Source organism: Barbatula barbatula (assembly GCF_947034865.1).
Source record: "Barbatula barbatula genome assembly, chromosome: 24".
Taxonomy (NCBI): Eukaryota; Metazoa; Chordata; class Actinopteri; order Cypriniformes; family Nemacheilidae; genus Barbatula; species Barbatula barbatula.
The window spans coordinates 12,412,040-12,438,984 of NC_136787.1; the positions used below are offsets into that span (position 1 = coordinate 12,412,040).

Below are 26,945 nucleotides of genomic sequence, written 5' to 3' on the forward strand. Positions count from 1 at the left end.
ATGACTTTGTTCTGATATACACAGAGAAAGATAGTTGGAAGAATGATAGTAATTTTCAGTTCCGGGACATCTTTGACATCCAAACTAAGAAATATTTAATGGAAGTCAAAGGTGCCCCAGAACTGTTCATTTTCCTAAATTTTTCAAAATTTCTCATTTTGTGTTCAACACACTATGGCAGTGGCTGATGTCCCAAAACTGAAAATTGCTAACATTCATTCAAATATCTTTCTCTGTGTCCGTCTGAACAAAGACATATATACAGGTTTAAAACAACCTTAAATTCTGTAAATGATGACAGAATTTCCATTTTTGGGTGAACTGTACCTTTAACTTCCGGAAAACATTTGCAATGCCTGTAGATTATTTCTGATAACAAGCAAAAGAAACCAAGAAGAATCGTTACTTGGCTAAACTTGCTTCTCCAATATTTGTATGTGTAACAAAAGCTCAACAGCTAGATGTCAATGTCCCATACGGTTTCTTTAAATGCAAGAAAACTACAGGACCCTTTCAACAAATCGTTTATTTAATACAATTATTATACAATCAAATTAAAATATAAATTAATATTAACATGAATTAAATCAAATATAAATAGCTATATTATTAGAGCCAGACCGATTATCAAACACAGACCGGAAGTTAAATGCAGTCCAGCGCAAAATTGTCTATATACAAACTTCCAAGATGCATCACTGTGGTCACTTTCACATTTTTCCCCTTCGTTACTTCCTGTCATCTACACTTCTACGGTATATAAGCACAGTTGCGCTTCACCCAAAGCTTCCACCGAAGCTGCCAGCTGAGTAAATAGGATGTTCTTATCACCACCCGAGCACAAACACACAGCAGAGCCCGCGGGCCCGAGGGTGCAGACAACCGCCGCTTCTCCACCTCACGCCCTGATGCAACACAAACACACACACTCGAGCTCGCCTCTTAAAACGCTCCTATTGTTCCTGTTGGCACGGGGCCACGTTTGCTTATCCCAACAGAGTGGATAAGAAAAACTGTAAATTGTTGTTTAAATATTGAACCTCTTTGTTCAAAAGCAGGCAGATAAGCAGAGCTGTCAACTGACTGATAACCATAAAAAAATTGAATGATTGTAGCTACTGAATCCAACATGGTCGCCTTGCCTTAAAAAGATGTAACATTTGTATTTTTCCGTTTGTGGTTTCTCAAACATGCACTCTAGTTAATAAAAATGCTAACATGTACTGTTGACATACTGTAATAGTTGTCGACTGTTTCATTAATAGTCTTAGAGAAATAATATCAGAGAATGAGTTACTCACGTCTGTCAACCTGTCTCTGGAGCTGCTCCGGATGGAGGGTTTGGATTCTCCACTCACGCTGTCACTGTCACTGACCTTACAGTTGTTCTGGCCTGGCTTCAGCTGGAGAACACAAAAACACCAATCAGAACCAATGAGACAACTTGACAACTTGAGAATGCCTAAGAAAAGGTTTTTAGCATGACATTATTACTCTACACATATATTAAAGGGGGACTGGTTTGGAAGGACACAAATGTGTGTAAATTATAAAACAATCTCTACATCAACTGATAAAACAGGAGTTTATTAATGTCCTAGCTATAGATTTGAAGTTAGATCATATGGAAGATGTGGGATTGAATCCAGCCTTTATTGTGTTGAGAATCTATAATTTCCTGTCAACCTTAAATGAATCAACAAGTACATTATTTTAATTCAGAAAAATGGCACCTTTTCCAGTTAGACATCCACAAGTCTTTGAAAAACAAAGGATTAACAGCACGTGAATCACCAATAAATAGCTACCTCCACTGTGACATCATCAGCCTTGATCAACTTCCAGTAAAGCTAAAGCCACTGACACCTACACGACTATCTGATTTCCCCCTGAGAAGCCTGACCTTAAATCAAACCTGTGAGAACAAGAAATAAAATACCCCCTAAACAACATCAAAAAAGGCTTTCCATCCCATAAGCCGTTCTTAAGGAACCAGAGATTTACAGCAGGTGTCCATTTCCATACAAGAAACCATAAAGAACAACAATACAGCGCAGCGCAAATGACTTTTAAAGGGGAGTTGGCGGGGAGGACACGAAATCCAAAAACATCTGAGCCCAACTACAGTTTACAGAACAATGCAATACTCCTGGGACGCGCCCACCGTCGTCAAGGTCTGCAATTTACGTCTTCTGAATCTACGCCACTCAGACGGCCTGTTCCTTACCTCTCGCCCTGCCAGAACCCTCCGCTTTTATCTCTCAGCACATAAAAACACAGCTTTAGGGGTGAAGACGAGCAGTAAATGTGTGCAGTGTCACTTAATGGATAAAGCAGAGTCGGTCACGGCGCACTGGGGGGTTGTTTACAGAGATGAGGAGATAGATCGGCCTTTTCCTATCTTTCCCTCTCAGACGTTCTGTCTTTCCGTCTGTCTCTCACACACATTCTCCTCCATCACGTGGAAGAAAAAAATGCAATGGTGCTTGACAAAGGCAGCAACACGGGAGGGGGAATACAATCTTCAATAAGAGGGTTGGAGAATATCTATTTTCACTGGTGCAAGCTGTGGGTTGTTAAAGGCGCAGTGGCGGGATAAGGGACTGCAGGGAAGAGGACCCTTGAGTAAAGCACGTAATTAAAATGAAACTGTTCCTTTCTGTAGCCATTAGCTATGTGAAAAGATCTCTCTCAGAGGGAGAGCTCAGAGACTGCCGGCAAATGCTTGGCTCTATCAGCAAGCCAGTGTGATAAGAGACCCGTACTGCTTCGAGAGAAAGACTTGGCAATGAGAATAATGGAGAGTGTTTTGTCCACGAGGGTCTTGAAGGTGAGAGGGAGGGAGGTGGGATAGGTTACATAGAGAAGATGCAGTGTCATAGTGGTCAAAGACTGGAGCTTGAAAACGAAAAGTTGGAAATGTGAATCACAAAATTTGTGATTTATGACGTATAAGCATTGTGACATTGCGTGCATTCCTTAAAGGGACATATACAAATGTCTTTCTCTGTGAGAAATTTGATGAGTTCTTTTAACCAAACAGATCTGGGGAACCATTGAAATCCATAGTAAGAAAAATGACAAAGGTAGTCAAAAGTGCCCCAGAACTATTTGCTTTACCTCATTCTTCAAAACATCTTCCTTTGTGTTCAACAGAACAAAGAAAACGTTCCTACTATGGTAGTCAATGGTGACCAAGAACTGTTTGGTTACAAGCATTCTTCCAGATATCTTTCTCTGTGTTCATCAGAACAAAGAAATGTATATAGATTTGGAACTCGATGGGGAGTAAATTAAAACAGAATTTTCATTTGTCGGTGAACTGTTCCTTTAAAGCCACAATATGTACATTTGGACTGCTAGATGGTGCACTTGCAAAACAACAACAGAAGGCAAAGCTAAATGACGTCATGTAGGAGAGTGGAATTATGGGACATGTCGTTTTCACCACGAGGCGTATGGAGATCAACCATCATGTTCACAGACGAGGCAATTCATACATTTTCTTTTATGTCATTGTCATGAATTAGCTTAAAAGAAACGTGGAATGTAATGCTACATCAGCCCGCAAATGATATTGGAGTTTCCCCATTGTTTTGGTAGCGTAATGCTACACAGTTTTACGTATTTAAAACAGCCATACAATCGTCGTTTAAAAAGTAAACTACGTTTACGCTTTCTTGGGTTTCCTTTACTCTTCAAAGAGTTATCGTGATCCATATTAACAGAGCAACAGATGCTGCATAACCGCTTCTGCATTTGCGTGTTGCCGTAGTTTCTAACACCGGAAACTGAGGCTATTGCAAGGCAGCGGATATTAAGTCCCTGATATGGGACAAAAACAAAGGAGACAAGGGACGGGCCATTATTTATTATTTTTATTACAAATAGGAATTTCTCTGGATTTGCACATTCTTGAGAACATGTGGGATAATGTAAGTACACAACTGCATGAAATATATCACACTGTGCAAGTGATTTTGAGATATTTCATAACAAAATTATTCCATATTGTGGCTTTAAGTGTATTGACCCAATATTGTATTGTGTTCCTGTATCCCCCACAAAAATTCACCCACATGCTGTTCCAAACCTGTATGACTTTCTTAGGAACACAAATAAAACCAAAACAATGTAGTTGAATATTTTATATTCAATTACAATAATTGGGGATTGCAAGACACACCATAGATTTATAATAAAAAAGACAATTACACCGGGTTTAATACTCAGGATAAGATATTCTGAGAAAAGCAATTATTACGTTATTATGAGAAAGCAGTTGAAATATTTTGCAAATAAACAATGTAAATGTCTATGAAAAAGATTAGCAGTGAAAATTTTCATTAAAAAAGGTTAGAATGTGAGTTGTTCAGGTTATAATCAAATATTCACACAGATACTGTATTACACCCAGACAGCACATTTACATTTAACTGGTTAAGCAGTTACATCTTTTACCAAAGTGTTATTAGAGTAAGATGTGTTATTAGGTTTATCCACTCAATTCCTCCTAATCACTCTTATAGGTGTTCAAAATATTTTTTGCCAGAAAATTCCCTGCAAGTCTCTGAGTAATATTTTCCAGATTTAATGAACACTACAGAAATGTGCAATTCTGACAGACACAACAAATACAATCACCAAAAGGTTTAATTGAAACCAATTTCTCAACTGCAGTAAAGAAATCAGATTAACAGCAGTTATGCGGATAAATCGTAATGTTTTTTTTAATTTATTGGGTCCAGATTTATGTTTTTGGCACTGGGTTATAATCTACTGCTTTCTTGCTATTTTAAAGGGACAGTTCACACTCCCTCCCTCAAAATCATAAAAATGTAATTCACTCACCGACATTGTTTAAACCTGTATGACTTTTGTATAGCACCATGTCTACTCCAGATTGAGCGGTGCGACGTGACACGGCAAAGGCCTTGTTCATAATGGGTTTGTCAAATCACGTTGCATCCAGTGTGGACAAAATATAAAATTATACTGGGTTCTTATAGTTTCTATTGTCTTTAGTTGTGTTGTGCCGCGTCCAGTTGACAGTGTCACTTTCTTCTGCGGAACGCGTTATGCATGATATCACTGCGTGCTGTGAAGCAGGTACTGTCAAATTCTGAAAAGTACAGACATGCAGTATCTGTGAAAACTGATATGTTAGTATCATAAAAGCATTTTGTTTCATGTCTGACATTTGATAGTTCTGTGTGCAAAACAGACTGACAAAATTGTTAATCACTAAAAAAAATTTGAATTTCACAAATGTGGTAAATCAGTCTCAGGTAAATTAACATTCCCCCCCCCAAAAAATGTGTTTCAAAACATTTTGTGTTCTATGGAAGTAAAAAAATTCACTGATGTTTAAATAATACACTATTCGCTGGGTGCAAGTGCGATATATTCCTCAAAGCGCATATTTTTGGTAAGCCAGCATCTCCCATATGTACTGTACGGGCATGTTTGTGTAGAGTGAATGCGTGTGTACATAAGAGTCTTCTGATAAATGTTGTTTACGGTTATGTACGTACAGTGAGTTTGTGTGTGCGCATACAGAGCGTCTGAGCGTTTTCACAGTCTTGCTCATGCAATCATAATGACGTTAATGAAGACTGACAGCTCTGCCACATCGAGCCATAAGGAAAAACCTCCTTTAACAACCCTGAGAGTGAAGCCTGAGTAAAGATCCCCCCTCCAGGAAGATCGCAAACAGATGGTTTTCATATTCCAGCGACTAATTCCTCAACAATTAAAAACACAGTAAGACATTAGCATCTAATGAAACATTTAAACTACCAGTAAGTGCATCTGCCATTAATTTCAACACAGTAAGTTCTTGTTTTGCTTCAATCTGTTCCCTGTTAGGGCTGATTTCTCCCCCGCCCTCTCCGAGTTTACTGAAGTATAGAATTAACAACTGTTTTCAATAAGCAGTCAGCATGGTTCCCCGGCACAAAAGCCTCCACGCTATTAAAGATTAATTTATGCTGCCAGGGCTTTGATGAGAGGCAGTAATGGAAAGAGGTTCTCGCGCGAGTTGCCATCCTCATAAAAAAAAGGGCACGGAGACCTGTATGTGTAAATCCTGCTCATGTGATTGGCCGCTAAGAGAAACAAAGTCATCAATGGCACACTGTTGTAATCTCATTACACTTAGCAAATCTATTTGTAAGAAAACCACAAAGCCAGTCCGATGGCGCAGATGAAGGCCAAGCAGAACAATCTGCATGCCGTGTTTTCGGCCCGGCGGTAAGATAAATCCACATTCATTTGGAGAGCTCTTCAAGAGCCACGGCACTTTCACTACAGCTTTTAAAAGACTGTGAACTATTTTTTATTAAAATTCACTGCGATTTCATCCCGCACCAAAGCTATGCATCTATTACAATCACCTGTACAACACTCCATAAGCCTAAGTGCATTTTATACGGACTGCTTGAAAGACATGGAGAGCAATGGCTTAGAGTTTCCACATAACTGACAGTTTTAATGGCGCCTTAAATGCGAAAGTAGGAATGGTGGATTCGACGGCACTTCTGGAGAATGGTGCCTTAATGTGAAAGAACGCTGAAATATGTTAAGAGCCTGGTTGTAAAAGCCACATTAGTCGATTCTGAGAAGGACGCACTTTCAAAACGAGAGCTTAGATGAACATCCATTCAAAGTTGTCGACGGTTGGCGATCGTGTGAGAGGATGTTTCGCAAAGCTTTGGTTTAACAGATTCGAAGCACCCGCTGTTAGAACAAAAGCATTTTAGCAGAAATTCACAGAAGGTTCCTCAGAGTTAGAGACAAAGCTCAAGTCATGAGGGTAAGCATCCTTTGAAGGACTCTCGAGTTTGTGCCTGACTAAACTCTTTAAATGGCTTTTGAAGCTTTTATAGGATTATCGTTTGCACATGTAGTCAATTATTTTCCTTTGCCAGCTCGCTGAAACTGCTTTAACGGTTTTACGATGAAATTTTACAAGTCTATTGAACCGCTCTCAGAGGCCCGGCCCTGAAACCACTGCAGCCAAACACAAAGGCCGACTCCGCTGCACACGGGCCTTTTAAACGTTGCCGGTAGCAAACCCCAACACTCTTTTCATCCAAACCTTCGTTTTGAACAACGCACCTGACCCTTTGCTACAAGGCGAAGCCCCGGGGATACTGTTGCTATCGGCTTCTGTTCTTCCTTAGCTACCCGCTACGGCAGCTGTGAGGCTCGGCAGTAATAAAACCTGGAACAATTTACCAGCTTTTATTGTTCTTCTGTGCCGTTTCAGCGCTGCTAACCTGTCCTCCAAGGAGCAAACGGAGAGAGTGAGAATCCCACAAGAGCGCCAATGAAAGAGGATCTCATTTACCTAAAAGCGCTTATAAATTTTTAATTTGCTTTAACAAGTAAATTAACAAGTCCCTCATTCGGCAAGTTTTATGGCTGCCTGCCACCGAGGGACAGCCATGAAAGTTTTATAGATAATTCACTGGTGTGCTGGGCTGCTTATAATAAATTGTCTATTTCCTGCCACACGAATCCCTCAGTTTCCAATGACTAGACTTTAAATATCTGCCTTTCTGCTTTCCTCTCAGTATAACATAAAGGCCAATTTAACTCTGAATGCTGACTGAGGCCCATGGGGGGAGGAATTATCCTGTTACTGGTGTACGTGAAGAGACTCTGGCTTATACCAGTTGAGTAAATACATTCTGTAAAATACTCGTCCTTGCTTAATGTTGAGCATTAAACAGTAAATTTCGTTTTGTTGCGTTTAAAACTAAAACAATCCCCTAACTTAACACACCATTTCATTTTGTGTGACATTATTTTTAATTAACAACACTTCAGACTTGTTGAAGACAACACATTGTTTAATACTTCTAACATTATGTTGTCAGTTTTATTTATTTATCACAAAATCAACACAAAGTGACACATAATATGCTAAAGACACCTAATACAATGTTTACTACTCATATTGTTTTAAAATTACATAAAACAAAACAATATTTATCACACACATTGACTAAAGAAGATATAAAACACTAGGTACTTAGTTATGCCAATATATACTGTATATATATATATATTATTTATAGTAGTATTTCTGTGCTCGATACACTTCCCCGGCTTTGTATAGGTTTGGAACATGGAAATCCGTTTCCTAACTTTTCTCGTCTCTTATTGGACGATTCTTAACATATGACACTTTCACTTGTGTGCAGAAGAGAGAGAGCACTACCTTCGTGAAGTTCAGCTGTGTATGTTCACTGCATTAAGGTGATGAATGTTATATAAACGGTGGATATAACGCTGGATTTGGAGATCGTTTGAAAGATGGAGCCGTCCCAGCGCGAAAAGATGTCGGACATGAATCGCACACAGTAAGTGAAACGGAGTCATATATCTGTGTTTTGTTGGCAATGGGTGCGCATGTGCTATCAAACTAAAGACTCTACTGATATGTGAAGGGTACGATACTATTCTGTAAGTACTCAAGACTAACATGAGATATGCAGAAACTGTCTGAGTGAAGGACACTTTAAGAAAACTCTAAATCTGGTTTTACACACATTTGATGACTATTGATTTCAAATCCATATAATTCTGTCTGTTCACTAGACTGGCAAACATTGGCTGAGCAACAAAAACATGAACACCATACAAGGGTTGTACCTATTTATATTATAGTAGCTTCGAATGTGATAATGTTTACATTAAACCCGTAAACATCTTACAAATATGCTAATAAACTCCATGACCCGGTGTACATTTTATACTTATTATCATTCATTAATTTTATCCCCGACTCAAGATCTGTATCTTATCACGTCGCTGTTGTCAAAGTTTTGACCCATTAATGTAATAAAATGACTGTAAGGCATGACCTCTCATGGTTTACTGCTTAAAAATAAGTCTGTATTTAGGTCAGAGAACACAGAGCTGTTGACTCTGTTCCCAATTAGTCCATTAAAAGGCACTGCATGAGCTCCCTGGACCTCCATCTGAGCGTTCTGCTATTCTGGAAGCCAGTAGTTGGATTCTGCTGTGAGCAGTTAACCTGAGTGAGTTTACCGCAACGACAACAGCATCTGACAGAAGGTTGCAGGGGCCATCATAGCTGGTGCTGCGTGGCTTGAACGTTCTGTCATTGCTTGGACAGCCGCTGTGTCACGTCGTTGAGCCAAGTGGCCCCGCTATGACCTCCTTGGCTCTGAGGGCCGAGCCCCTTAACCGCCACAGACAAGCTGCCTCTATCGCATCCGATCTAAAGTAGCAGCCTGTCAACAGGGATCAAGGCTCAGCTCAGGCTAAAAGGACTGCGTGGCTGTTTATTTAGGCTAACATTACGCCCGAGTACGTACTTCGTTGGAGTTTTGCTCGGATGTTGTCACACTGAAACTCGACGACCCACTCCTCGCGAAGACTTGGGGTTACGTCCCTGCCTTTCTCTGTCAGCGCGTCAAACGACATTTAGGTTTTCCCCAAAGCATCGATTTTGTAGTCGCCAACACATCCAACACGCTTTTGATGGAATAACGCAGCTCCTGCAATACTCCCCCGTTTCCAAGTGACATGTGATGACCTTTGTTGACCTTGTCAGGCTCTGCTGTCGGGATGGCGGAAACGATGGTAAATGACGATTACCATAAGCTCTCACCTGCCTTTTATTCCACCTGTGCAGCAATGCATGGCTTGTAAGACGCCATAAACAGCCAAGCAACTCTCAACAAACGCCCGAGGGCAAATAAACCTTGAAGAATGGAAGAAAAGAGAGATATATGAAGGGAGAAAGGAGGAGGTGGTGGACGGGGAATAAAAACAGGGCGCAGAGTGCAGTTCAAACTGCATCACTCACACGAAGAGCATCGCTTCGAGCCGTTGCCGCGACGACAAGCCCAAGACGCGTTAATATGAATATAAAACTTAGTGATGTACAGTGGCATTATGGACAAATCAATATGCTTTTACCACCCATCCTCTGCTTGTGCTCATGTTCCACTCCTTCAAATGGCTCTATAATGCGCTGCTGCTGAATGCTGATATATGGTGACAATTCCCAGATTTGATAATGAAGTGAAGAGCAGTGAGGGGAAGTGGGATATTACGAGCGACCCGAGACTTCAATTCTCCCAGATCATATCTGAAAAGCTAGTTACGGTGAACCCAATGACAATAAAAGATGAGCTTGATACGGTATATCCTGAAAATTAAACACAAACATTAAATATATTGCAGGTCACAATTTACAATAAGGCTCACTTGAGCAACAATAATTAATGCGTAAAATCCTTAAGAAATATTATAAACATATTTACAAATTATTTTACGTTAGCTACAGCATTAGCTAACGCTGACATATTAAAGCTTATGGTAAAGGCTGAAATAAATTGAAAGGGACAGGTCTTGGAAGCAGATATTTCCCAGAATGCAGCAGATGTGTAGAGAGCAGGCTGTCACCGAGAAGCCGGAGACTTTAAGCTACCGGGCCAAGTGCTTATCGCTACATAACATTTCATCAAAGAAATTTGTGTGCAATTAATTACATTCCCAGGCTGCCATAGTTGTTACTCGGCTATCGGCTTTCAGGGTTCGCCGTCTGACTAAGCCCCCGTGTCCGTGCCAAGTCACATCCCCCAACACCAGCCAGCTTCAATAAAAGAAGGAAAAAAAATCATCCTCTCTCGTCTCAGCTTGCAGGGGCTCTCATTTCTCTTTTTTATTGCCATTTATTTTCCTCTAGGAATTCGCTGCCAGTATATTGGCAAGCCTTCCAGTAGATGGATGCAATGAAATTTAGCGCGGACACTTAACACCGGGTCAAGCCATGCGTGTGGCTCATGTGTGGCTGTAATATGATAAACAGGAGTATCTTGTGTGTCGGAGACGCTTTTATTTTTTCGTCCTTCTGCATCTGATGAAAGTGACATGGAGAATGCGCCGAGGTGGCATGGAATGCCGCTACGTGTTGCTTTCTATATTTGTTCATTTATTATTTATTGAATTGCCGACAAGTGTGCGTGACCCTGTCATGCTTGTGGGTGTAGGTCAGGGCCAGAGCAACACCTAACAGTGCAGGAATCACTATCCATGCATAATGTTAAACAAGGCAACAGAATTGGCTAATGGAGACGTCAAGTGTTCCCATTACATTATTAGATACTTTACCCAGGCCTACACACAAAGGGTTTACTCATGAGGCCCGGTCTGTTTCAATGAAAAATCCTCAACATAACTCTCTGTATACACGCTTCTTCTTTTTTTAAGATTTGCTTGTGAAGATTAGGTTTATTTTAACCCCTCTTTAAGACACCACCAGAGACTCCGGGTGGCCTGTTCTGAGACCGGAATGCGGGACGCAGGTGATCAGTTTGTGTTTCAGTGGACACGATTTACACTGTGTTTAAAATAGCTACCTGCCCTCACAGACCTGTCAGCACCTACATCACAGGCAGAGAGAAAAAACAAGGCCTGGGGACGAAGCGTCCCACCTGTGTCAGCCACAAATTACAGCGTTCCCAAGGGCAGCTCTAGCCTTGACCCCATTTCCTCTATCTTCTCTCATACACATACAGTACTATTTTGTATCAAATGATAGCTGGATTTAAAAAAATGTAATGTTTCACTGTGTGTAACTGTGTCAGTATATTTTGTAAATGTATTACAACCAGTGCAAAAAAAACGTATTTTGCTAATTTAAAGAGACAGTTCCACAAAAATAAAAATTCTGTCACCTTAATTACATCTATATTTGCATTTATTCATTTGGCAGATGCTTTTATCCAAAGAGACTTAAAAGTAAAAGAGCCTATAAACATTTTGTCAACACGCTAAACAGTACTGTTAGTTTGCAAGACTGTGTTATTCAAAACCTGTATATGAATCTTTCTTCTGTGGATCACAAAAGAAAATATTTTGAGAAAGGTCTCAGTGGTTTTGTGTCCATACAATGAAAGTCTAAACGGGGCTTAGTGTTGTTTGGTTACAAATAACTTGGAAATATTTTCTTTCCTGTTATGCACAAAATGTAATAAAGGTTTGGAATGACATTAGGGTACATCAATTCTTAGATAATTCTATTTTTGGTTGAACTATCCCTTTAAGCATTTGGCATTTACATAAACTATGTAAAACAATGATTTGGGAACGCATCCGTTATAATGGTCTAAACTATAAACAAATCACTGTTTGCAATTGTTTCCAGCAAAAGTCTAATTATGAATTTGTAGCTGCCACAGACTTCAATCATAGCTGCATAATTTCCTGCAATTATAGTCAATTAGAAACCTAATACATTATTTATTGTCATAATTATTTGTACAGAAAACACAAGGTTTTGGTTTTAGGGTGTATCCAGTGAAAATACCAAAATAAAGGTGAATGGGCCTGCAAGAGAAAAACCTTTATTCTTGAGGCCCAAAATGTACTTATTGTTCCAAAGCCGCCAAATTCTCGCCAGACAGTAGCAACCTTTATCGTCTCCGTCTGCCCGTGATGGGCTTTTCCTTTTCTCTTTACGGGCTCTGAGGGCCACAAATGTCAACCACAGGAAGGCAATTATGAGACTAAAATTACTTCCTTACTGTTATCAATCCAGTCGGTGGGCCGAGGGACTGGTTAAAAGCCACCATGTAATGGGGCTCAGTTAGAGTTTTCTCCTGGGCCTTTGCCAAGGCTGCTAACCTTGCTATTAAAGGCCTCGACAAGCATTGTCAATGCAATCTGCAGAATGCTTTGAGTGACAAGCGATCGATACTCTCCACTCTCTGGGGTCATCGGTGGTGACAGAGCTCTAAGTAATAACACAACCCTAGCTGCCTCCTCCGACTTAAACGCTTCCCCTGACACTATATTTCTTTTTTGTCTCTGAGCTCGCAAGCTAAATTTCCGTGCCAATCGAAAAAGGGAGGAAGGGGTGGAAGGAGGGGAGAAATGGAAGGAGGGTCTGACAAATGGCTGTGTTTGTGTGTGAGTGCGGATTGATGCTGGCCGGGGCGAGAGCGAGGCGCAGGGGAGGGAAGTGGGAGCGCGGAGAGCTCAGATAAATCGAAAATGACTGGCTGGCGAGTTGTAATCTGCCAGCGCCGAGCCCCCTGTAGCAACAAGCCAAATGAAAAAGCATGCTGACAGACCACAGAGATTGAGGGTCTGCGGCAGACTGTGGGAGGGAGGGGGAGCGGAAGAAAGGGGGGAAGTGAAAGCCGAGAGGAAAAAATGCTCGCTCTCGTGTTTGACGGAGATTACGCAAATGCCGTATGAAATTATTGGTGGGTTGCACACGCGTGCATGTTCTCATATAATTATGCGCTGCAAATGACGCTGTGGGGAACTACATCTTCATTAGAGCGGATGCATTACTGCGCCGTTAAATGTAAAGTCAACTACGTTGCTCTAAATGTTAACACTTGAATGGAAATTAATCTTAGAAAATGTGTTACTAATTGGGGTTAAGCACTCCGAATGCATTCACAGACTAAAAATGAATGCACATTTCTCACCTGCCTTCTCTGAGAAACACACAATTTAACACGCTCACACGCAATGCACACCCGCATGCGTGCAAAGGCAGCTGTCCTGTCCTCTACCAGCAGGTGGAAAACATCCTGACATCGAACTCCGACACAAGAGCTCCACCTACAGCAATTTCTGCTCCACCCATGCTCCATGTGAATCCTTCTTTGTCTGAACGCAGATCCACCCTTCTACAGGGTACACAGTCTGTATTTACAGAAGGACACAAAATGTGTCTTTGGCCATTAAAGAAGATTCCTGGGGGCCAGATGTGCAAACATACAGTATATATACACACCCATATATACACATTAACACATTGATATATAGATGTATACACACACACATACAAAGATATATATACACAAAGATATAATACATAATAAAACACTGAAATATATGAAATACTTATTATACTAATTATATTATACATATTTACTGCGTTACAGTATATATAAATGTTACTCATATAATAAAAACACTGTAAATACAAAGATTTACTAAGAATATCGTACATTCTTTGCACAACTTGTACAAAAACACTGTGAAAGTCAGTTGGATGATTTTTGTTTAATGCTTCACATTCTGAGCTCCACAATGAGAATGCCATGAACTCCTGCTTTTTCAAATTCTAAAACAGGCTACAGAGGGATTGTGGGATGCGTTGACCCCATAGCCTGCAAGTCTGCATATCCTCAGCTCACACTGCAAGGTCAGGCTGACTAACCAGCCTCTGAGACTCACAGCCTTATCACTGACTCAATAACCTTGCGTTATGAAAAAAATATGAGACCGTCTTAAACACTTCCCCCACACACAAAAGCACAAAAGACACACACGCACATCTACAAGCATACCCTAGGAACAAGAAACTCAAGGCTGTGGGCAACGCTCCAGACATCCACTGCGTTTTAAAAGGAGTCAATATTCACAAATGCTTATGCGTATCCAGACTCAATACACACACAAACGCACACACTGAATTTTAATGAAGGGGAGGAAGCTATGCCGTGTCATTCAGGACCACCCCTCACCACAGAAGGTGAAGAGACACAAGAGGGATGTAAGTGAAAAAGGGCGGAACAGGCAGAACAAATTCAGGGAAAGCGCTGCCTCCTCCTGGTTTTTCCCTCCAATTTCAGGACCCCACAGCTCCCCAGCGGATTGTGTCAGTGAAAGCCATCTCATTCCCAGCAGGCCGTCGATCCCCCTGCCTGGGTGCAACTTCCCCTCCTGCCGGCCCACTTCCTAGCTACACCCGCTGCGCTATCTAAGAAATCACGGCCAATGGCAAATCATTTGTCGCCGCGGTGTGTTCGCTAAGCGTTCGCTGCCCTGCAGAGGGACAGAGCAGGACTTGAGCACATTTCCTCTCGGTAAACACAGTAAATGAGTTTCGCAACCTTGTGAGTGGCAATTCGGTGGAAGAACACAGAGATGGAAAATACACTGGTCGAATTGGCTTTGGAGTCTGTGTAAGAAAATTTGGCTTCGTCATTGGAGATTCCAAGATAACAAGAGCATACTACATGACGGAAGCACAAACACAGAATTTGAATACGGCATTCGTCTGTGGTTAATTCAACAAAAGTGTGTATGACTTCTGTTTGGCGATGCGATTCCAGAATGAGTCTTGCTTCAACAGTTGGAAAATGATATCCTGCGAAGACACGCACACAGTTTTTCGAACTCCATCAATGGAGCATAAATGCACGGTTGACAGATAAGTGAAGATTAATTAAGCTTTGTTACATCTAATGAGGGATGAAAACAAACACATAATGCATGTCTCTGGACCTTGGCCGAGGCTGATGAGATTGACTGCCCTGCGAATGACTGATAACAGCATGCCACGCTGTAAAGACATGAGGAAATATATCACGTTTGGGTGCGTATAAGAGTTGTGTGTTTAAGATATTACACGCTTCAGAGGATTTATCTTCTTATCATATCGTCTTTAAACATTTATAGAGAGGTGTTTGTGATAAGCTGCAGTCGGCTGAACTAAAACAGTCATTTACTGCTGTTCATGACAATTCATTATTAGCACACCACATTACAAGTGCTCACAATTAAACAAATTACAGAAATAAAAAATATGCAGAAAAGTATTCATCTTTATTCACAATAGTTCCAGTCCTTAAGGTTTATTAGTTAAAAGGATATTTAATGTCCCAGTGAAATACTAAATTACAATGCCTATTTTTTCATGAAATATTGGAGCGTTTATTATAAATAGTTTATCAATGTGTCATTCTCTTTTAAAAATGTGTGTGCCCTTATAATCTTTAGTAAAAAACGTCTTTCCTGTAATGACTATCCATCTTAAATGACGTATGTTAGCCGGCTTGGGCGGAGCATCCGTTAACCCCTCCCCTTCAGCTACCAGTCTTCTGCCATTTCCATTTAAAGATGCAACAGTTGTTTTTATACATCCAATCAAATCGCAGAAAGACAAAGGCCACGCCCACTATTTTTCTCATTAGAAATTCCATTTCATTCGGAAGTGCTTCAAAATACGGAAGTAAAAAAGATTGGAACTTTTGGTTCACAGGGACTTTAAAATGATAGTTCAACAAAAAAAATTCATTCTGCCATCATTTACACGCTCTCTTGTGATTTCAAACCTTTATGAGTTTCTTTCATCCACAGAACACAAAAGAAGATATTTTGTTGTTCACCTACCAGCTCTGGCCCCCATTCACTTCTATTGTATGGATGGACACAAAATCAATGCAACTAAAGAACAGAATTCTTCAAAATATCTCCTTTTGTGTTCTGCGGAAGCAAGTCATACTGGTTTGAAATGACAAGAGGGTGAGTAAATGATGATATTCATTTTGAGGTGAACCTCACTTTAATAAAAATGAATCGTAATAAAAGTGAATCGGCTCAATAGGTCTCATAATATTGAAAACGCGATAGAACGGTAGCAATATCATAGCAATATCTCTGAACATTCCTTTCTTCAAAGGTAAGATAAAGGGGACATACAAAGAAAGTGTGCGCAAAGCTGTAAATACGACACAGACGTGAGGTGTACACACATCACAGCCCCTGCCCTGTGCTTGCAAGGGGGAATATGAAAGCCAATTGCTCAATGAATAATGCAAGTGTGCAGAATGCAAATGTAGGATACACAAGGTTTATTTTAAAGCCTGAAGCTACGAGGGATTTAAAACTAAAGCAAATGAAGGAATTGAAGGGAGCACCTGAGCTTTAAGAGTGTGTGACATTTAACTTTCCTGTGAACGAAAGCCTAGAGAGTAAGCAAAAATGGGAGAAATAATGAATTGATATCTTAATGCAGCACCGCTCTAATTTCTGTGATTTAATAGTAAAGACAAAAAAAATCGTAAAGGCATTCATTCGTGTAAAGACCAAGTTGTTTCTAACATAGCGTGAGATATATCGTGTGTAGAGTATAAAGATATCAGGTGTTCGTGTCGAGGCTGTTAGCTCTCTGTTGACCTGCAGGTGGTGCTACAAGATCACAGATCAGATCAGGGTGCGACAAAGACGGGCAAAGGAAAAACAAGAGCTTATAAAGAAACAAGTGTACAATATAAACAACAACAACAACAAAAATCTGTCTGCCATGATTGTGTTGCAGGTATACTGTATTTGCACGTGTGTGTTTGAGAGAGAGAGAGAGAGAGAGAGAGAGGTGGGAAATGACACTTAATGAGTACATTACTCCAAATCAGGTAACATATTATTGCCAGGTGCCAAAATACATCACTGATGGTGGGATATTGTTCTTTAAAATACCTGTAAATGAATACACCCAAAACACGCACACCCGCTTTTATGAAGTGATGACACTATTTTTATGTACTGTACAGTACATCTGAAACTTTGTAAATAAAGCTGAAACTTTTCAATGAAAGCTCTCCCTTTTGTATGAGTTGAAGTATTTGACCAATGAGCTTTAGAGTTAAAGGCCATTACAAATCAATGACTCCTAGAATTATTTTAACAGCAAAAAGATGCATTCAAAGATTCATGAGTGACATTAGATGAATATAGAGCGACCCCAGACCCTTTCAATGCTTTCAACCCCCCCCCCCCACTCCTTGTATAGCTGCGGGCTAATTGGTGCGATTTTAGATAATTATTATTAAAACCAGAGCTGTGTAGGCGCTTTGGCAGATAATTTCCCGGAGGGGGAGGGGCCCGCTTACACGGAGAGCACCAATCAAGACCCAACATCACGCAAAGCATTTCCTTTGTTTTTCTATGCGCTGCTGGAGCGTGTTATAGGAGAGACCGGGACACATGGAACTCGCACACACCGTCACACTTTAAAAACGAACTTGAACACTGAACGGATGTAGTGTACACACACACATCAGACACAGGATATTTCACACACAGACACTTGGTTGTCTGTCTCTATCTTTTAATAATAGGAAAGCTTTACTACACACAATAATTAAAAATGAGTTATCATTTACTCACTCTCATGTCTTTATTTAAGATGATGTAAGACGATATTTTGAAGAATGTTGGTAACAGAACAACGTTGGTGTTCATTCACCTCACAGTTTCGTGCCTATGGGTGCCGCCGCTGAATCCAACATTCGTCAAAATATCAATTATTTATTTGGTATTGTTTGGTAAAGCATTAATATTTGCTTTAATTGGAATTACTGGACTACATAAATATGTTTATTAAAAGTAGTCGTAGCAATACTTTTGTCTATATAGTCTATGTGATTTGGGACAAACCATCTGTTTTTAACCAATAATTTTATATGCGCTAATCTTGCATACTTTAAAGGGGTCATATGGCACGAATACGTGTTTTTCTGTGTCTTTGGTGTGTTATAAGTAGCCCATGCATGTATTAGACATGTACAATTGCAAAAATGTAAGTGTCGGAACAAAAAATGCTTTCTATCTAAAAGCGAATGCTCACCCTGACCTTATGTAACCACACCCCCACAAATCTACGTCAGTTTGTGGTATGATTTGACTAAGACCGCCCAAATGTATACGCAAGTAAGGTGGGCGTACCTGTCAGTACAATTGCTTTGGAACCTGATGTTCCACATATGGTACACGTTTCCGTCATACGCTTGCAGTATTCGTCCAATCACTACGCACTGGTTAACTGGCCAATCATAGCACACATCGCTTTTTAGCGCGTGCATGGGCTTTGAGGAGATACAAACAAGCACGATACTTGGAAAATACAGCAGTTTTTACCCATAAATCGTGCATACACATTTAATTACATCTAAAACTACATCTAAAATTATATTTGATTTTGCCGTGTCCAATGACCCCTTTAACATACAGGTGTCATGTGAATTGTGATGCAGATTAAAACAGCACGAGTATGAGCCGTACATCACTTGTGTTAAAGCTGAGAGATTAATTAAATTGTTACCCAATCCATCCTACTTACTAATTGGGTGGAGCGGGTATGTGCTGGTGCTCAGGGGAAAAGTGCAGTGAAAACCCCATTACAGCAACCATCACAATGCATTCAAACAGCCCTGAAGATTATTACACTGAGTGACACCACCAAATAAAGAGAGAGAAGATAAAGTCAGAACGCAGATGAGACGTTTGCTGCTATTTCTAAAGTTCTGATTTTACAGATTAAATGTTTAAGGTCATTCTGAATTGCTGATAGTTAATGAAATCCCATAAGAGTTCATTTACCAGCAAACTGGTCAAACTGATGCAGCTCTATTAATCATGAAAAAATCGAATGAGATTGCGGATCAAGCTCACTTACAGTATAGACCAGTAATCAATCTGTTAAATTAGTTACAAAGCAGCCTCAATATCTCTAATGAGAGGACGACAGAGATACAGACAGCGAGAGAGAGAGAGAGAGAGAGAGAGAGAGAGATGAATAGAGACGCGCTTGCTTAAAGGTCCAATGTGTAATTTTTGGAGGATCTATTGACAGAATGCAATATAATATACATAACTATCTTACTATCTTCCGAGGTGTATAAAGACCTTACATAATGAAGTGTTATGTTTTAATTACCTTAGAATGAGATATTTCTATCTATATACACCCCTTGCATGGAATTCGACGAACAAACTGCTCTACGGAGCAGGTTATGTAAATGCATTAACACGCATAAACGTGACGACATCTTTGTCCTGTGTCAGCCACCGAAGTGCTTTGAAAGGGAGGGGTGAAGTGAGCGGCTGGTTGCAATTCTCAACCTCACCCCTAGATGCTTCAAAATTTCATACACTGGACCTTTAAATGGGATTAGGTGTAAAAGCATGTTCATTATGAGTAATTGTGCACATACAGTATATCCTTATTATTTTTTACTTTTAACGGAGAGTCTCTCACACACACACACGTGCGCGAACACACACACGCGCTCCGAACTGAACAAGAGCCTTTGGGCATAGGGGCCTCCTCAAAACACCAGACTCTTTCTACTCTTCCTCTCGGTGCATTAATAATTCATGAGAACATGTAAATACGTTATCTGGTGCATGCATTAATGATCACAGGGAGACGCGTCTTTCAGCTCCCATAATTAATAAAACATGCAGACTGCAAAGACTGACACCCTTTAGTTTTTTTCCAACTGCACACACAAGAGGAGACCTGGTGTCGACTGTTACGTGAATGTTTGAACGAGAGGGTCAATCTAGATGTTAAAGGATTAACATTTACACCGAGCGCTTACCACCCGTGATGCAATAAAGCTACAGGAAATAAAGACAGTCTCCATATAAATATAGATACTGTCTAAATCAACCGTGAAGTACATGAAGCTGTGGTACTAATATAAATGACATGAGTTTGATACGCGCTAACAACATCTCTCCAATTTGTTTCTCTTCACATCTTCCTCATGTAATCTCTCTCTGTCATTTAAGGTATCAAAAAGTGTTACATTGGTTAAAAATCTTACATCCACAGGTTATCAGCAACACTTGATTCATTCTGTCCATCTCATAACATTTTCCTCTTATATAGCTTTCTACTTTCTCATTTATCCACCCATCCACACGACGCGCCACATGCTCTATGGACCCGGTAAAGTGACAGCTCCGCCTTGTCAAGCTTTTTCTCTGCGGAATTTAATTCACCCAGGCAGCCTGTCAATCAAAATGCCAGAAAGATGACAGCTTCTCCCATTCGCTATCGTGTTGCCGCGACGACAGGCTGACCTTTCAGCCTCAGCAGCTGCCAGGCATCTTTCGCTCATCATGTTCAGAGAGGGAGAAGAGATGAGAGAAAAGCAGAAAGGAGAGAGGGAACGGATAAAATGACAGCCCTCCTGAGAGAGCTTTAAATACAAGCCGTGTTTAAAAAAGTGAGCTTCCTCCCTACACTGCATTTTGGATCCCTAGGTAGGCAGCTCACTAGGTTGAAACACAGCTAGAGATTGAGATAAAATTATTAGAATGACAAGGAAACGGTTCACTGTTTATAAAGCCACTCATTAAGAATTCATTGCGGTTGAAAGTTTCTTGCAATGGTTCAGTAGAAATAGTTGACAGATTACTCGACTTTAAGTTCTGGAATAAACTCAAACCCTTGTCAATCTAAGGCAATTCCACTGAAGAAAGTAAGTCTTACAGGTTTGGAATTAAATGAATGTGAGTAAATGATTAAAGACATTTTTGGGTGAACTATCCCTTTAAAACCTTAAACAAATGTGAAGAAAAAAAATACAACGAGATAAAACCAAAATAAAAACTAAATGATAGGTTATTGTACAGAATGTTAAAAAACAACATGTAAAAATATTGTTTTCCTACGAAAACAGAACTTGTGAAATTCTATGTCTCGGTGATTCAAACTAACCATATCACTGAAATGACTTTTAATGAACCGACTCACTAACTTTAAAATGAAATCTGAGTCATGAACAGCCAGTCATGAATCTGATCTATAAGCAGATGTATATTCCCTGTCCTTGGTAAACAGGTTCAATGCAGGGAGCGCAAGTACAATACGAACATCTGCAGGGAGGAAAGTTCAACAGACACTCATTCTGAATCTGAATACATAAACATGGAAACTGATGATAAACAACGTAAATGAGGGTGTTGCTCTGGAAGTGTGAGTGAAACACACACACACAGAGAAGAGGACAGCAGCATCTGGAGGCTGTGGAGGCATCGCAGCACACGCGCTGCCCGCTCGCCTCGCTCAGAGAGTAGCAAAAAACTGAGAGGAAATCTGTTTCCTGTCATCCCCCATCTTGTCAGTCTTGGTACAGACATCTTGCCTCCTCTCGAGCAGCTGTTTGCTGCTCGCTCACACAGATGGCTGCTTCTCTTTGATACAAACTCTCCCTTCATCTCTTCATCTCACACTAACTTTCCTAAAAACTTGCAGAATGTCAACTCCGACTCAAATCTGTGCTGTCAACAGATTATAAAAACGCAAGTTAACACAACCTCAAATGTTACTTTTTGGAAAAACAAATATGATATTTTGCCCTTAGCAACGCCTCACCAAATATACGTTCGAGGTTATCAAAAAATACACTTGAAGTGATAGTTAACCCAAAAATGAAAATTCTGTTCATTTACTCGCCCACTTGTCATTTCAAACCTGTTTGGCAGAACACAAAAAAAGATATTATGAAGAATGCTATTAACCGGTACCCATTGATTTGTTTTGGTTTTGTGTCCATAGATTAGAAGTGAATGGGCTTTCCGAAAAATGTCTTCTTTTGTGTTCTGCAGAAGAAAGAAAGTCATACAAGTTTTGGATTAACAAGAGGGGGTAAGGGCTGAACTATCAGTCATTTTAATATAGATCGCTTTGCTTATTATAGTTCAAGCTAAAAAGTCCATAGAAATTGAACAAAACAGAGTAAAACGGCTGAAATGTTTACTGAAATAAATAAATATAATAATGTCATTAAATTTCATAAATTCAATATTCAGTATAAGCCATAGTAAAATACCCAACATTGACATGACTTTTATATTTTATTTATTCATAAGGCATTTTATTTCATAACGTGTTTAATGGTGACAACTAGCATATAGTTTTCACATTTCCTAGATAAATAATACATCGAAAACATCTGTGTGTAAAGATCTTTACAATCTACAGTATGTCCTCATCACCCCCCAAAAACACAAGCATGTGTAAGGGACAACAAAACCTCGATTTATTCAGACACTTCAAGAAGGCCACAACAACAAAAAAAGGTGTATTTGTTGGCTTTAATGCAAAGAATGCTAAATCTTATATTGTGATTCTATTTCTTTCAGTATGGTTAAGGCCAGAAACTTCACGTTTCTATGATTCAATTAATACAGCGATATATTACAAAGTCGTACATGTACAGTATGCACAGAGCAATGAGGCAAAACTTACTTGCAACCCGTATACGACAGCAAGAAATAGTGCGACCGATCAGGCTTTCTTAGATAATCGCATTGCCTTTAAGCCGTGTGACAGATGTTTGCGGAGAGAACACTATTCGAAAGCTTAGAAACATCTGGATTTTTGTGGATTTGTCATTTATCCTCTGCAATAAACCAAACAGAACTACGGAATTAGTCACAATCACAAAGACACTGTTTAGATCGTAAAGCCTGTATTTAGCGTCACTCAAAAGAAAGGCTATAATGTCCGTGAGCCATTTAACTACCTCTGTGTCTAAAATAAATAAACACGGGCTCTCCAAAGTCCATCTGTAGCATCAACACATGTGACAGAAAACAGAGTCATTTTATTTACCAATTTATCTCTTTTAGCTCATTCATGCAAATAGCGTTTTTTGATGCCGTCGGAAATAAAGAGTGTGGCCTACGGTACAAATCCAAACTACCACCCAGACAGAAAGCATCTCCATTAGAAGCAGACCACCCATCTCGATTAAACCAACCCAACGTGGTTTCCATCAACAGCAGAGAAATGATCTGGTTACAGAGCTATGGCTAGAATAAAGCACACCGTAATCACTAAAATTATCTCTGCATGCGTCTCAGTGAGGTCTGTTTACAATTCACTGTTTTCCAGCCCACAACTAAAACAACAAAAGCATTGTGACGCAATTAAACCAAACACTAAAACTAACAATATCTTATTTTCCCAGCTTGTTTTTAAACTTACTTAAAAAGAGGGTAAGTTGTGTTTTAGTCGTGTGTCAGGTGGGGATCAGAGGTACTCTGTTCAACAGGAATGAACATTAATTTTGTTAAAAAAGTATTTTTAGGCAAATATCTTTGGTCTACAAAGCTTGTCAGCAATAACAAAAAACTGTGGCACATTGTAAAAGGTTAAGCATGTGTAAATGACAAATAACAAACAAAAAGTGTTATATAGACTGTAAATATTTACTCAAATTAGTTATTGCAGCTGATCTTTAGAAATCTTCAAACTGTTAGATCACAACGAAGGGTTATTTCGTTTCCCCAAAAATAATTTCTCAATGTCAAGCTCCAAAATAACAGCACTGCATGAGCCCATATGACTTATTCTTTGCGCTATATTCCATCTTTTAAAGCCATACAACTATGAGTGACTGAAATATACAGTAAATCGCTGAAGAAAATTCAATAGCAGAAATATCATTTGAATCCGCATGTATTCAAAACAATGCATCAGGACATATACTTTTGAATATGTGGTGTGAATAAGTTTTGAGAGCTCGGGGTAAGAACAAGAGTTGCTGTTCCATAAACTATCGTATCAGTTACATACAAGACAAATCAAATGTAGTTTGTAGTAATATTTTAAGCTTGGCAACATCTCTGATATGACTGTTTTGGGGAATCTTACACAGGAAGAGATACATTTCTGCCAAAGAACTTAAAAGCACTACAGTATCTGTAATCTCTGAAACCTCAAATATTTGACTCGCTCCACGTTCAAGTACTCATTTACAACTGTACTACAGCTCACATCATTCACTTCATCCCTCTCTGTCCACATCCATCGCTCTGCTAACCGTCTGTGAAGTGAATATTGTATACGTCACCCTCTCACGCTTGTTTCAAAGGCTAAATCAAAAAAGCCCTTCTCCATCTCTTCTGTCACACGCTGGGGAGCTGAGCAGTCAGCCGGTTGTCATGGTTCCCTTCCCTCATCCGCTCTCCTGTCCCGAGTATGAAACCCTCGCCCTGTCAGTCTAACACACTGTTAAAAACACAGCTAGGTGCGGAGTTAGATTATATCGGTTCAGTGTTACAATAGCGCAACGGAAAAGACGCGAGGAGAGACAGAACAAGACATGAATAAAAACTGAGAAATGTAGCATATGGTTACTGTCATGCGAAATGGGCAGGAGATACATCTGTGTGCGGTACATCAAACCTTCAATAATCCAACATGTTTGCTTGAATTACAGGCAACCATGTGACATATTATAGGCTGCCATTTATTATAGAGAATTAATTAAACTATAAAAGCTATAAACCTATACTATTGTATGTAAATACTCCCTATTGTATATTATTTTTATTTTAATCTCAATTTCATATTTCAAACTGTGAGAAGACTGCATGCTGTACTGTGTATGTCTGTGACAATTAAACCTATATTTATTTCATAAAAGTAACCCCATCACCTTTGGACAACACAGCACAGAACACGTGTGCATACGTGTTAACCATTGAACAAAAGTGTCAAAACTCTTCACTATGTCCTTTGCAGGCATCAATTACTGTAACAACATGTCTAAACTTTATTATTGATCAACTAAACAGCATTTTTCCATATAGCTCTGCTTGTTGTAAGCCTATCATATGTAAGTCTCTTCATTCTTTTAACTCAATATTTTATCTACATTAGCTTTCCTGTAGCTCAGTGGTTAGAGCAAGGCCAAATTCATGGGTATAACATAATGCAATGTTGGACAAAAGCATCTGCCAAATGTAAAAGAAAATGTCAGTAAGCAGCTATGTAGTAAACTGTATAATTTACAATCTTATGTTCACAAACCCGTTGACAATCTTAAAGGGACAGTTCTCACCCAAATAAAAAATCTGTCATCCTTTATTTACCCTCATCTTGTTCAAAACCTGTTTATGACTCTACCTTAAAAAATTATATTTGGAGAAATGTCTCAGTGGTTTTGTGTCCATCCAATGGAAATCAATGGGGGCCAATGTGGTTTGGTTACCAACATTCTTTGTAATATCTTCTTGTTTGCAATGACATACTGATTTTTTTATAGAATTTTCAAAGTTTGGATGAACTATGCCTTTAATACTTTCATGAATCCATCTGGCTCCATCACTAATATTTACAATACAATACAATACTAAGCAAACCAAGTACCTGTACAAAAACAGTCACCTTAGAAAACTCAGAAAGTGGTGTGATTTCCTGTTCTACTTCTTTACTTCCTAGGTCGCCCCTTAACAAGAATTAACCTTGCAACCTTTGTGTAGACATCTGAGCTTCATGACCATTAGGTACTGTCATCCCTGCTAGGTACATCAGATCTGTGGGTAACAGGATCAGTTCAGGGGCAGTTTATATTTCACCGTGCAGTTCATATAGACAATTGACCTCTTGTATCCTAAGAGGTTTTATAGGTTTCAAACTGATGCCCAGCATGCATGCACAGATTCTTTACATTGACCAGTTTGTTCAAACCAGGCTTAAGTATTCATTTTCTTACAAAGTAATACCATCTATCATTGTCTCTCTCTCACCCCGTCTCTGAAGAATAGAATATCAGCCTCCATTAAACTTTAACGCAGTGGACGGTAAAGGACAAGGACATGACCTGAATCATTCACGCATCAACACGTACGCATACAGACACAAATCAAATCTGCATTAACATCACCATCTGGCAGATTTCGCTTACATAACTACAATAATTATGTTAAAGACTCTTTCGCGTTACTGTGCACCAACACATATGGTAGTGAAAATGTAAACCCAGACAGTCAAGCTCGGATTAAATATTCAATGCATCAAAACGCCCTCACGGCTATTACAAATGCATGAGGGGGATTGCAGACACATGACACACACACACTACTAAGACACCACCATCAGTGCTTTCAACAGATCAATGGCAGGTTTAAGATTACAGGACCAGACGCGTCTTGGACAGACCAACAGTTCAACACAAGTCCACAGAACAAAATCAAATCTAAGGCAATACATTTTGTATCAACTCACCTTCTCATTATATTTAAACTTGACATAAAACCAACTGGATTTAATCATAGTGTTGGCCGTTGGCACGGGGCGTGCAGAGCACCTGAGGTGAGCGGTGCGGGTCAAACGTGGCGAGAGAAATCCAGGATCCACGCAGGGAGTCGGAGATGTCGGAGGGAACGGAGATGTGAGGTAATGCCGCTGTAGCCGGTCTGCTCCACCACAGCACGTTTGCTCTTTCTGCTTGGGCTCTCTCTCGCCGTCTCTTTTCCTATCTGCTTGTGCATCTCTGTCTCTCTCTCTCTCTCTCTCTCTCTCTCTCTCTCTCTCTTAGGCAGGATGTCAGCCCGGCTCTTCAAATGAG

At 39.8% G+C, this 26,945-nt stretch overlaps 1 protein-coding gene across 1 annotated transcript in view; it reads right to left on the reverse strand.

Moving 5' to 3' along the window:
- Positions 1–26,945, reverse strand: part of auts2a (activator of transcription and developmental regulator AUTS2 a) — a 263,341-nt gene that overhangs the window by 160,399 nt on the left and 75,997 nt on the right. The window contains exon 4 of the mRNA XM_079448862.1: positions 1,302–1,403. Within this exon, the coding sequence (XP_079304988.1) occupies positions 1,302–1,403 (102 nt within the window). The remainder of the gene's footprint in view (positions 1–1,301; positions 1,404–26,945) is intronic.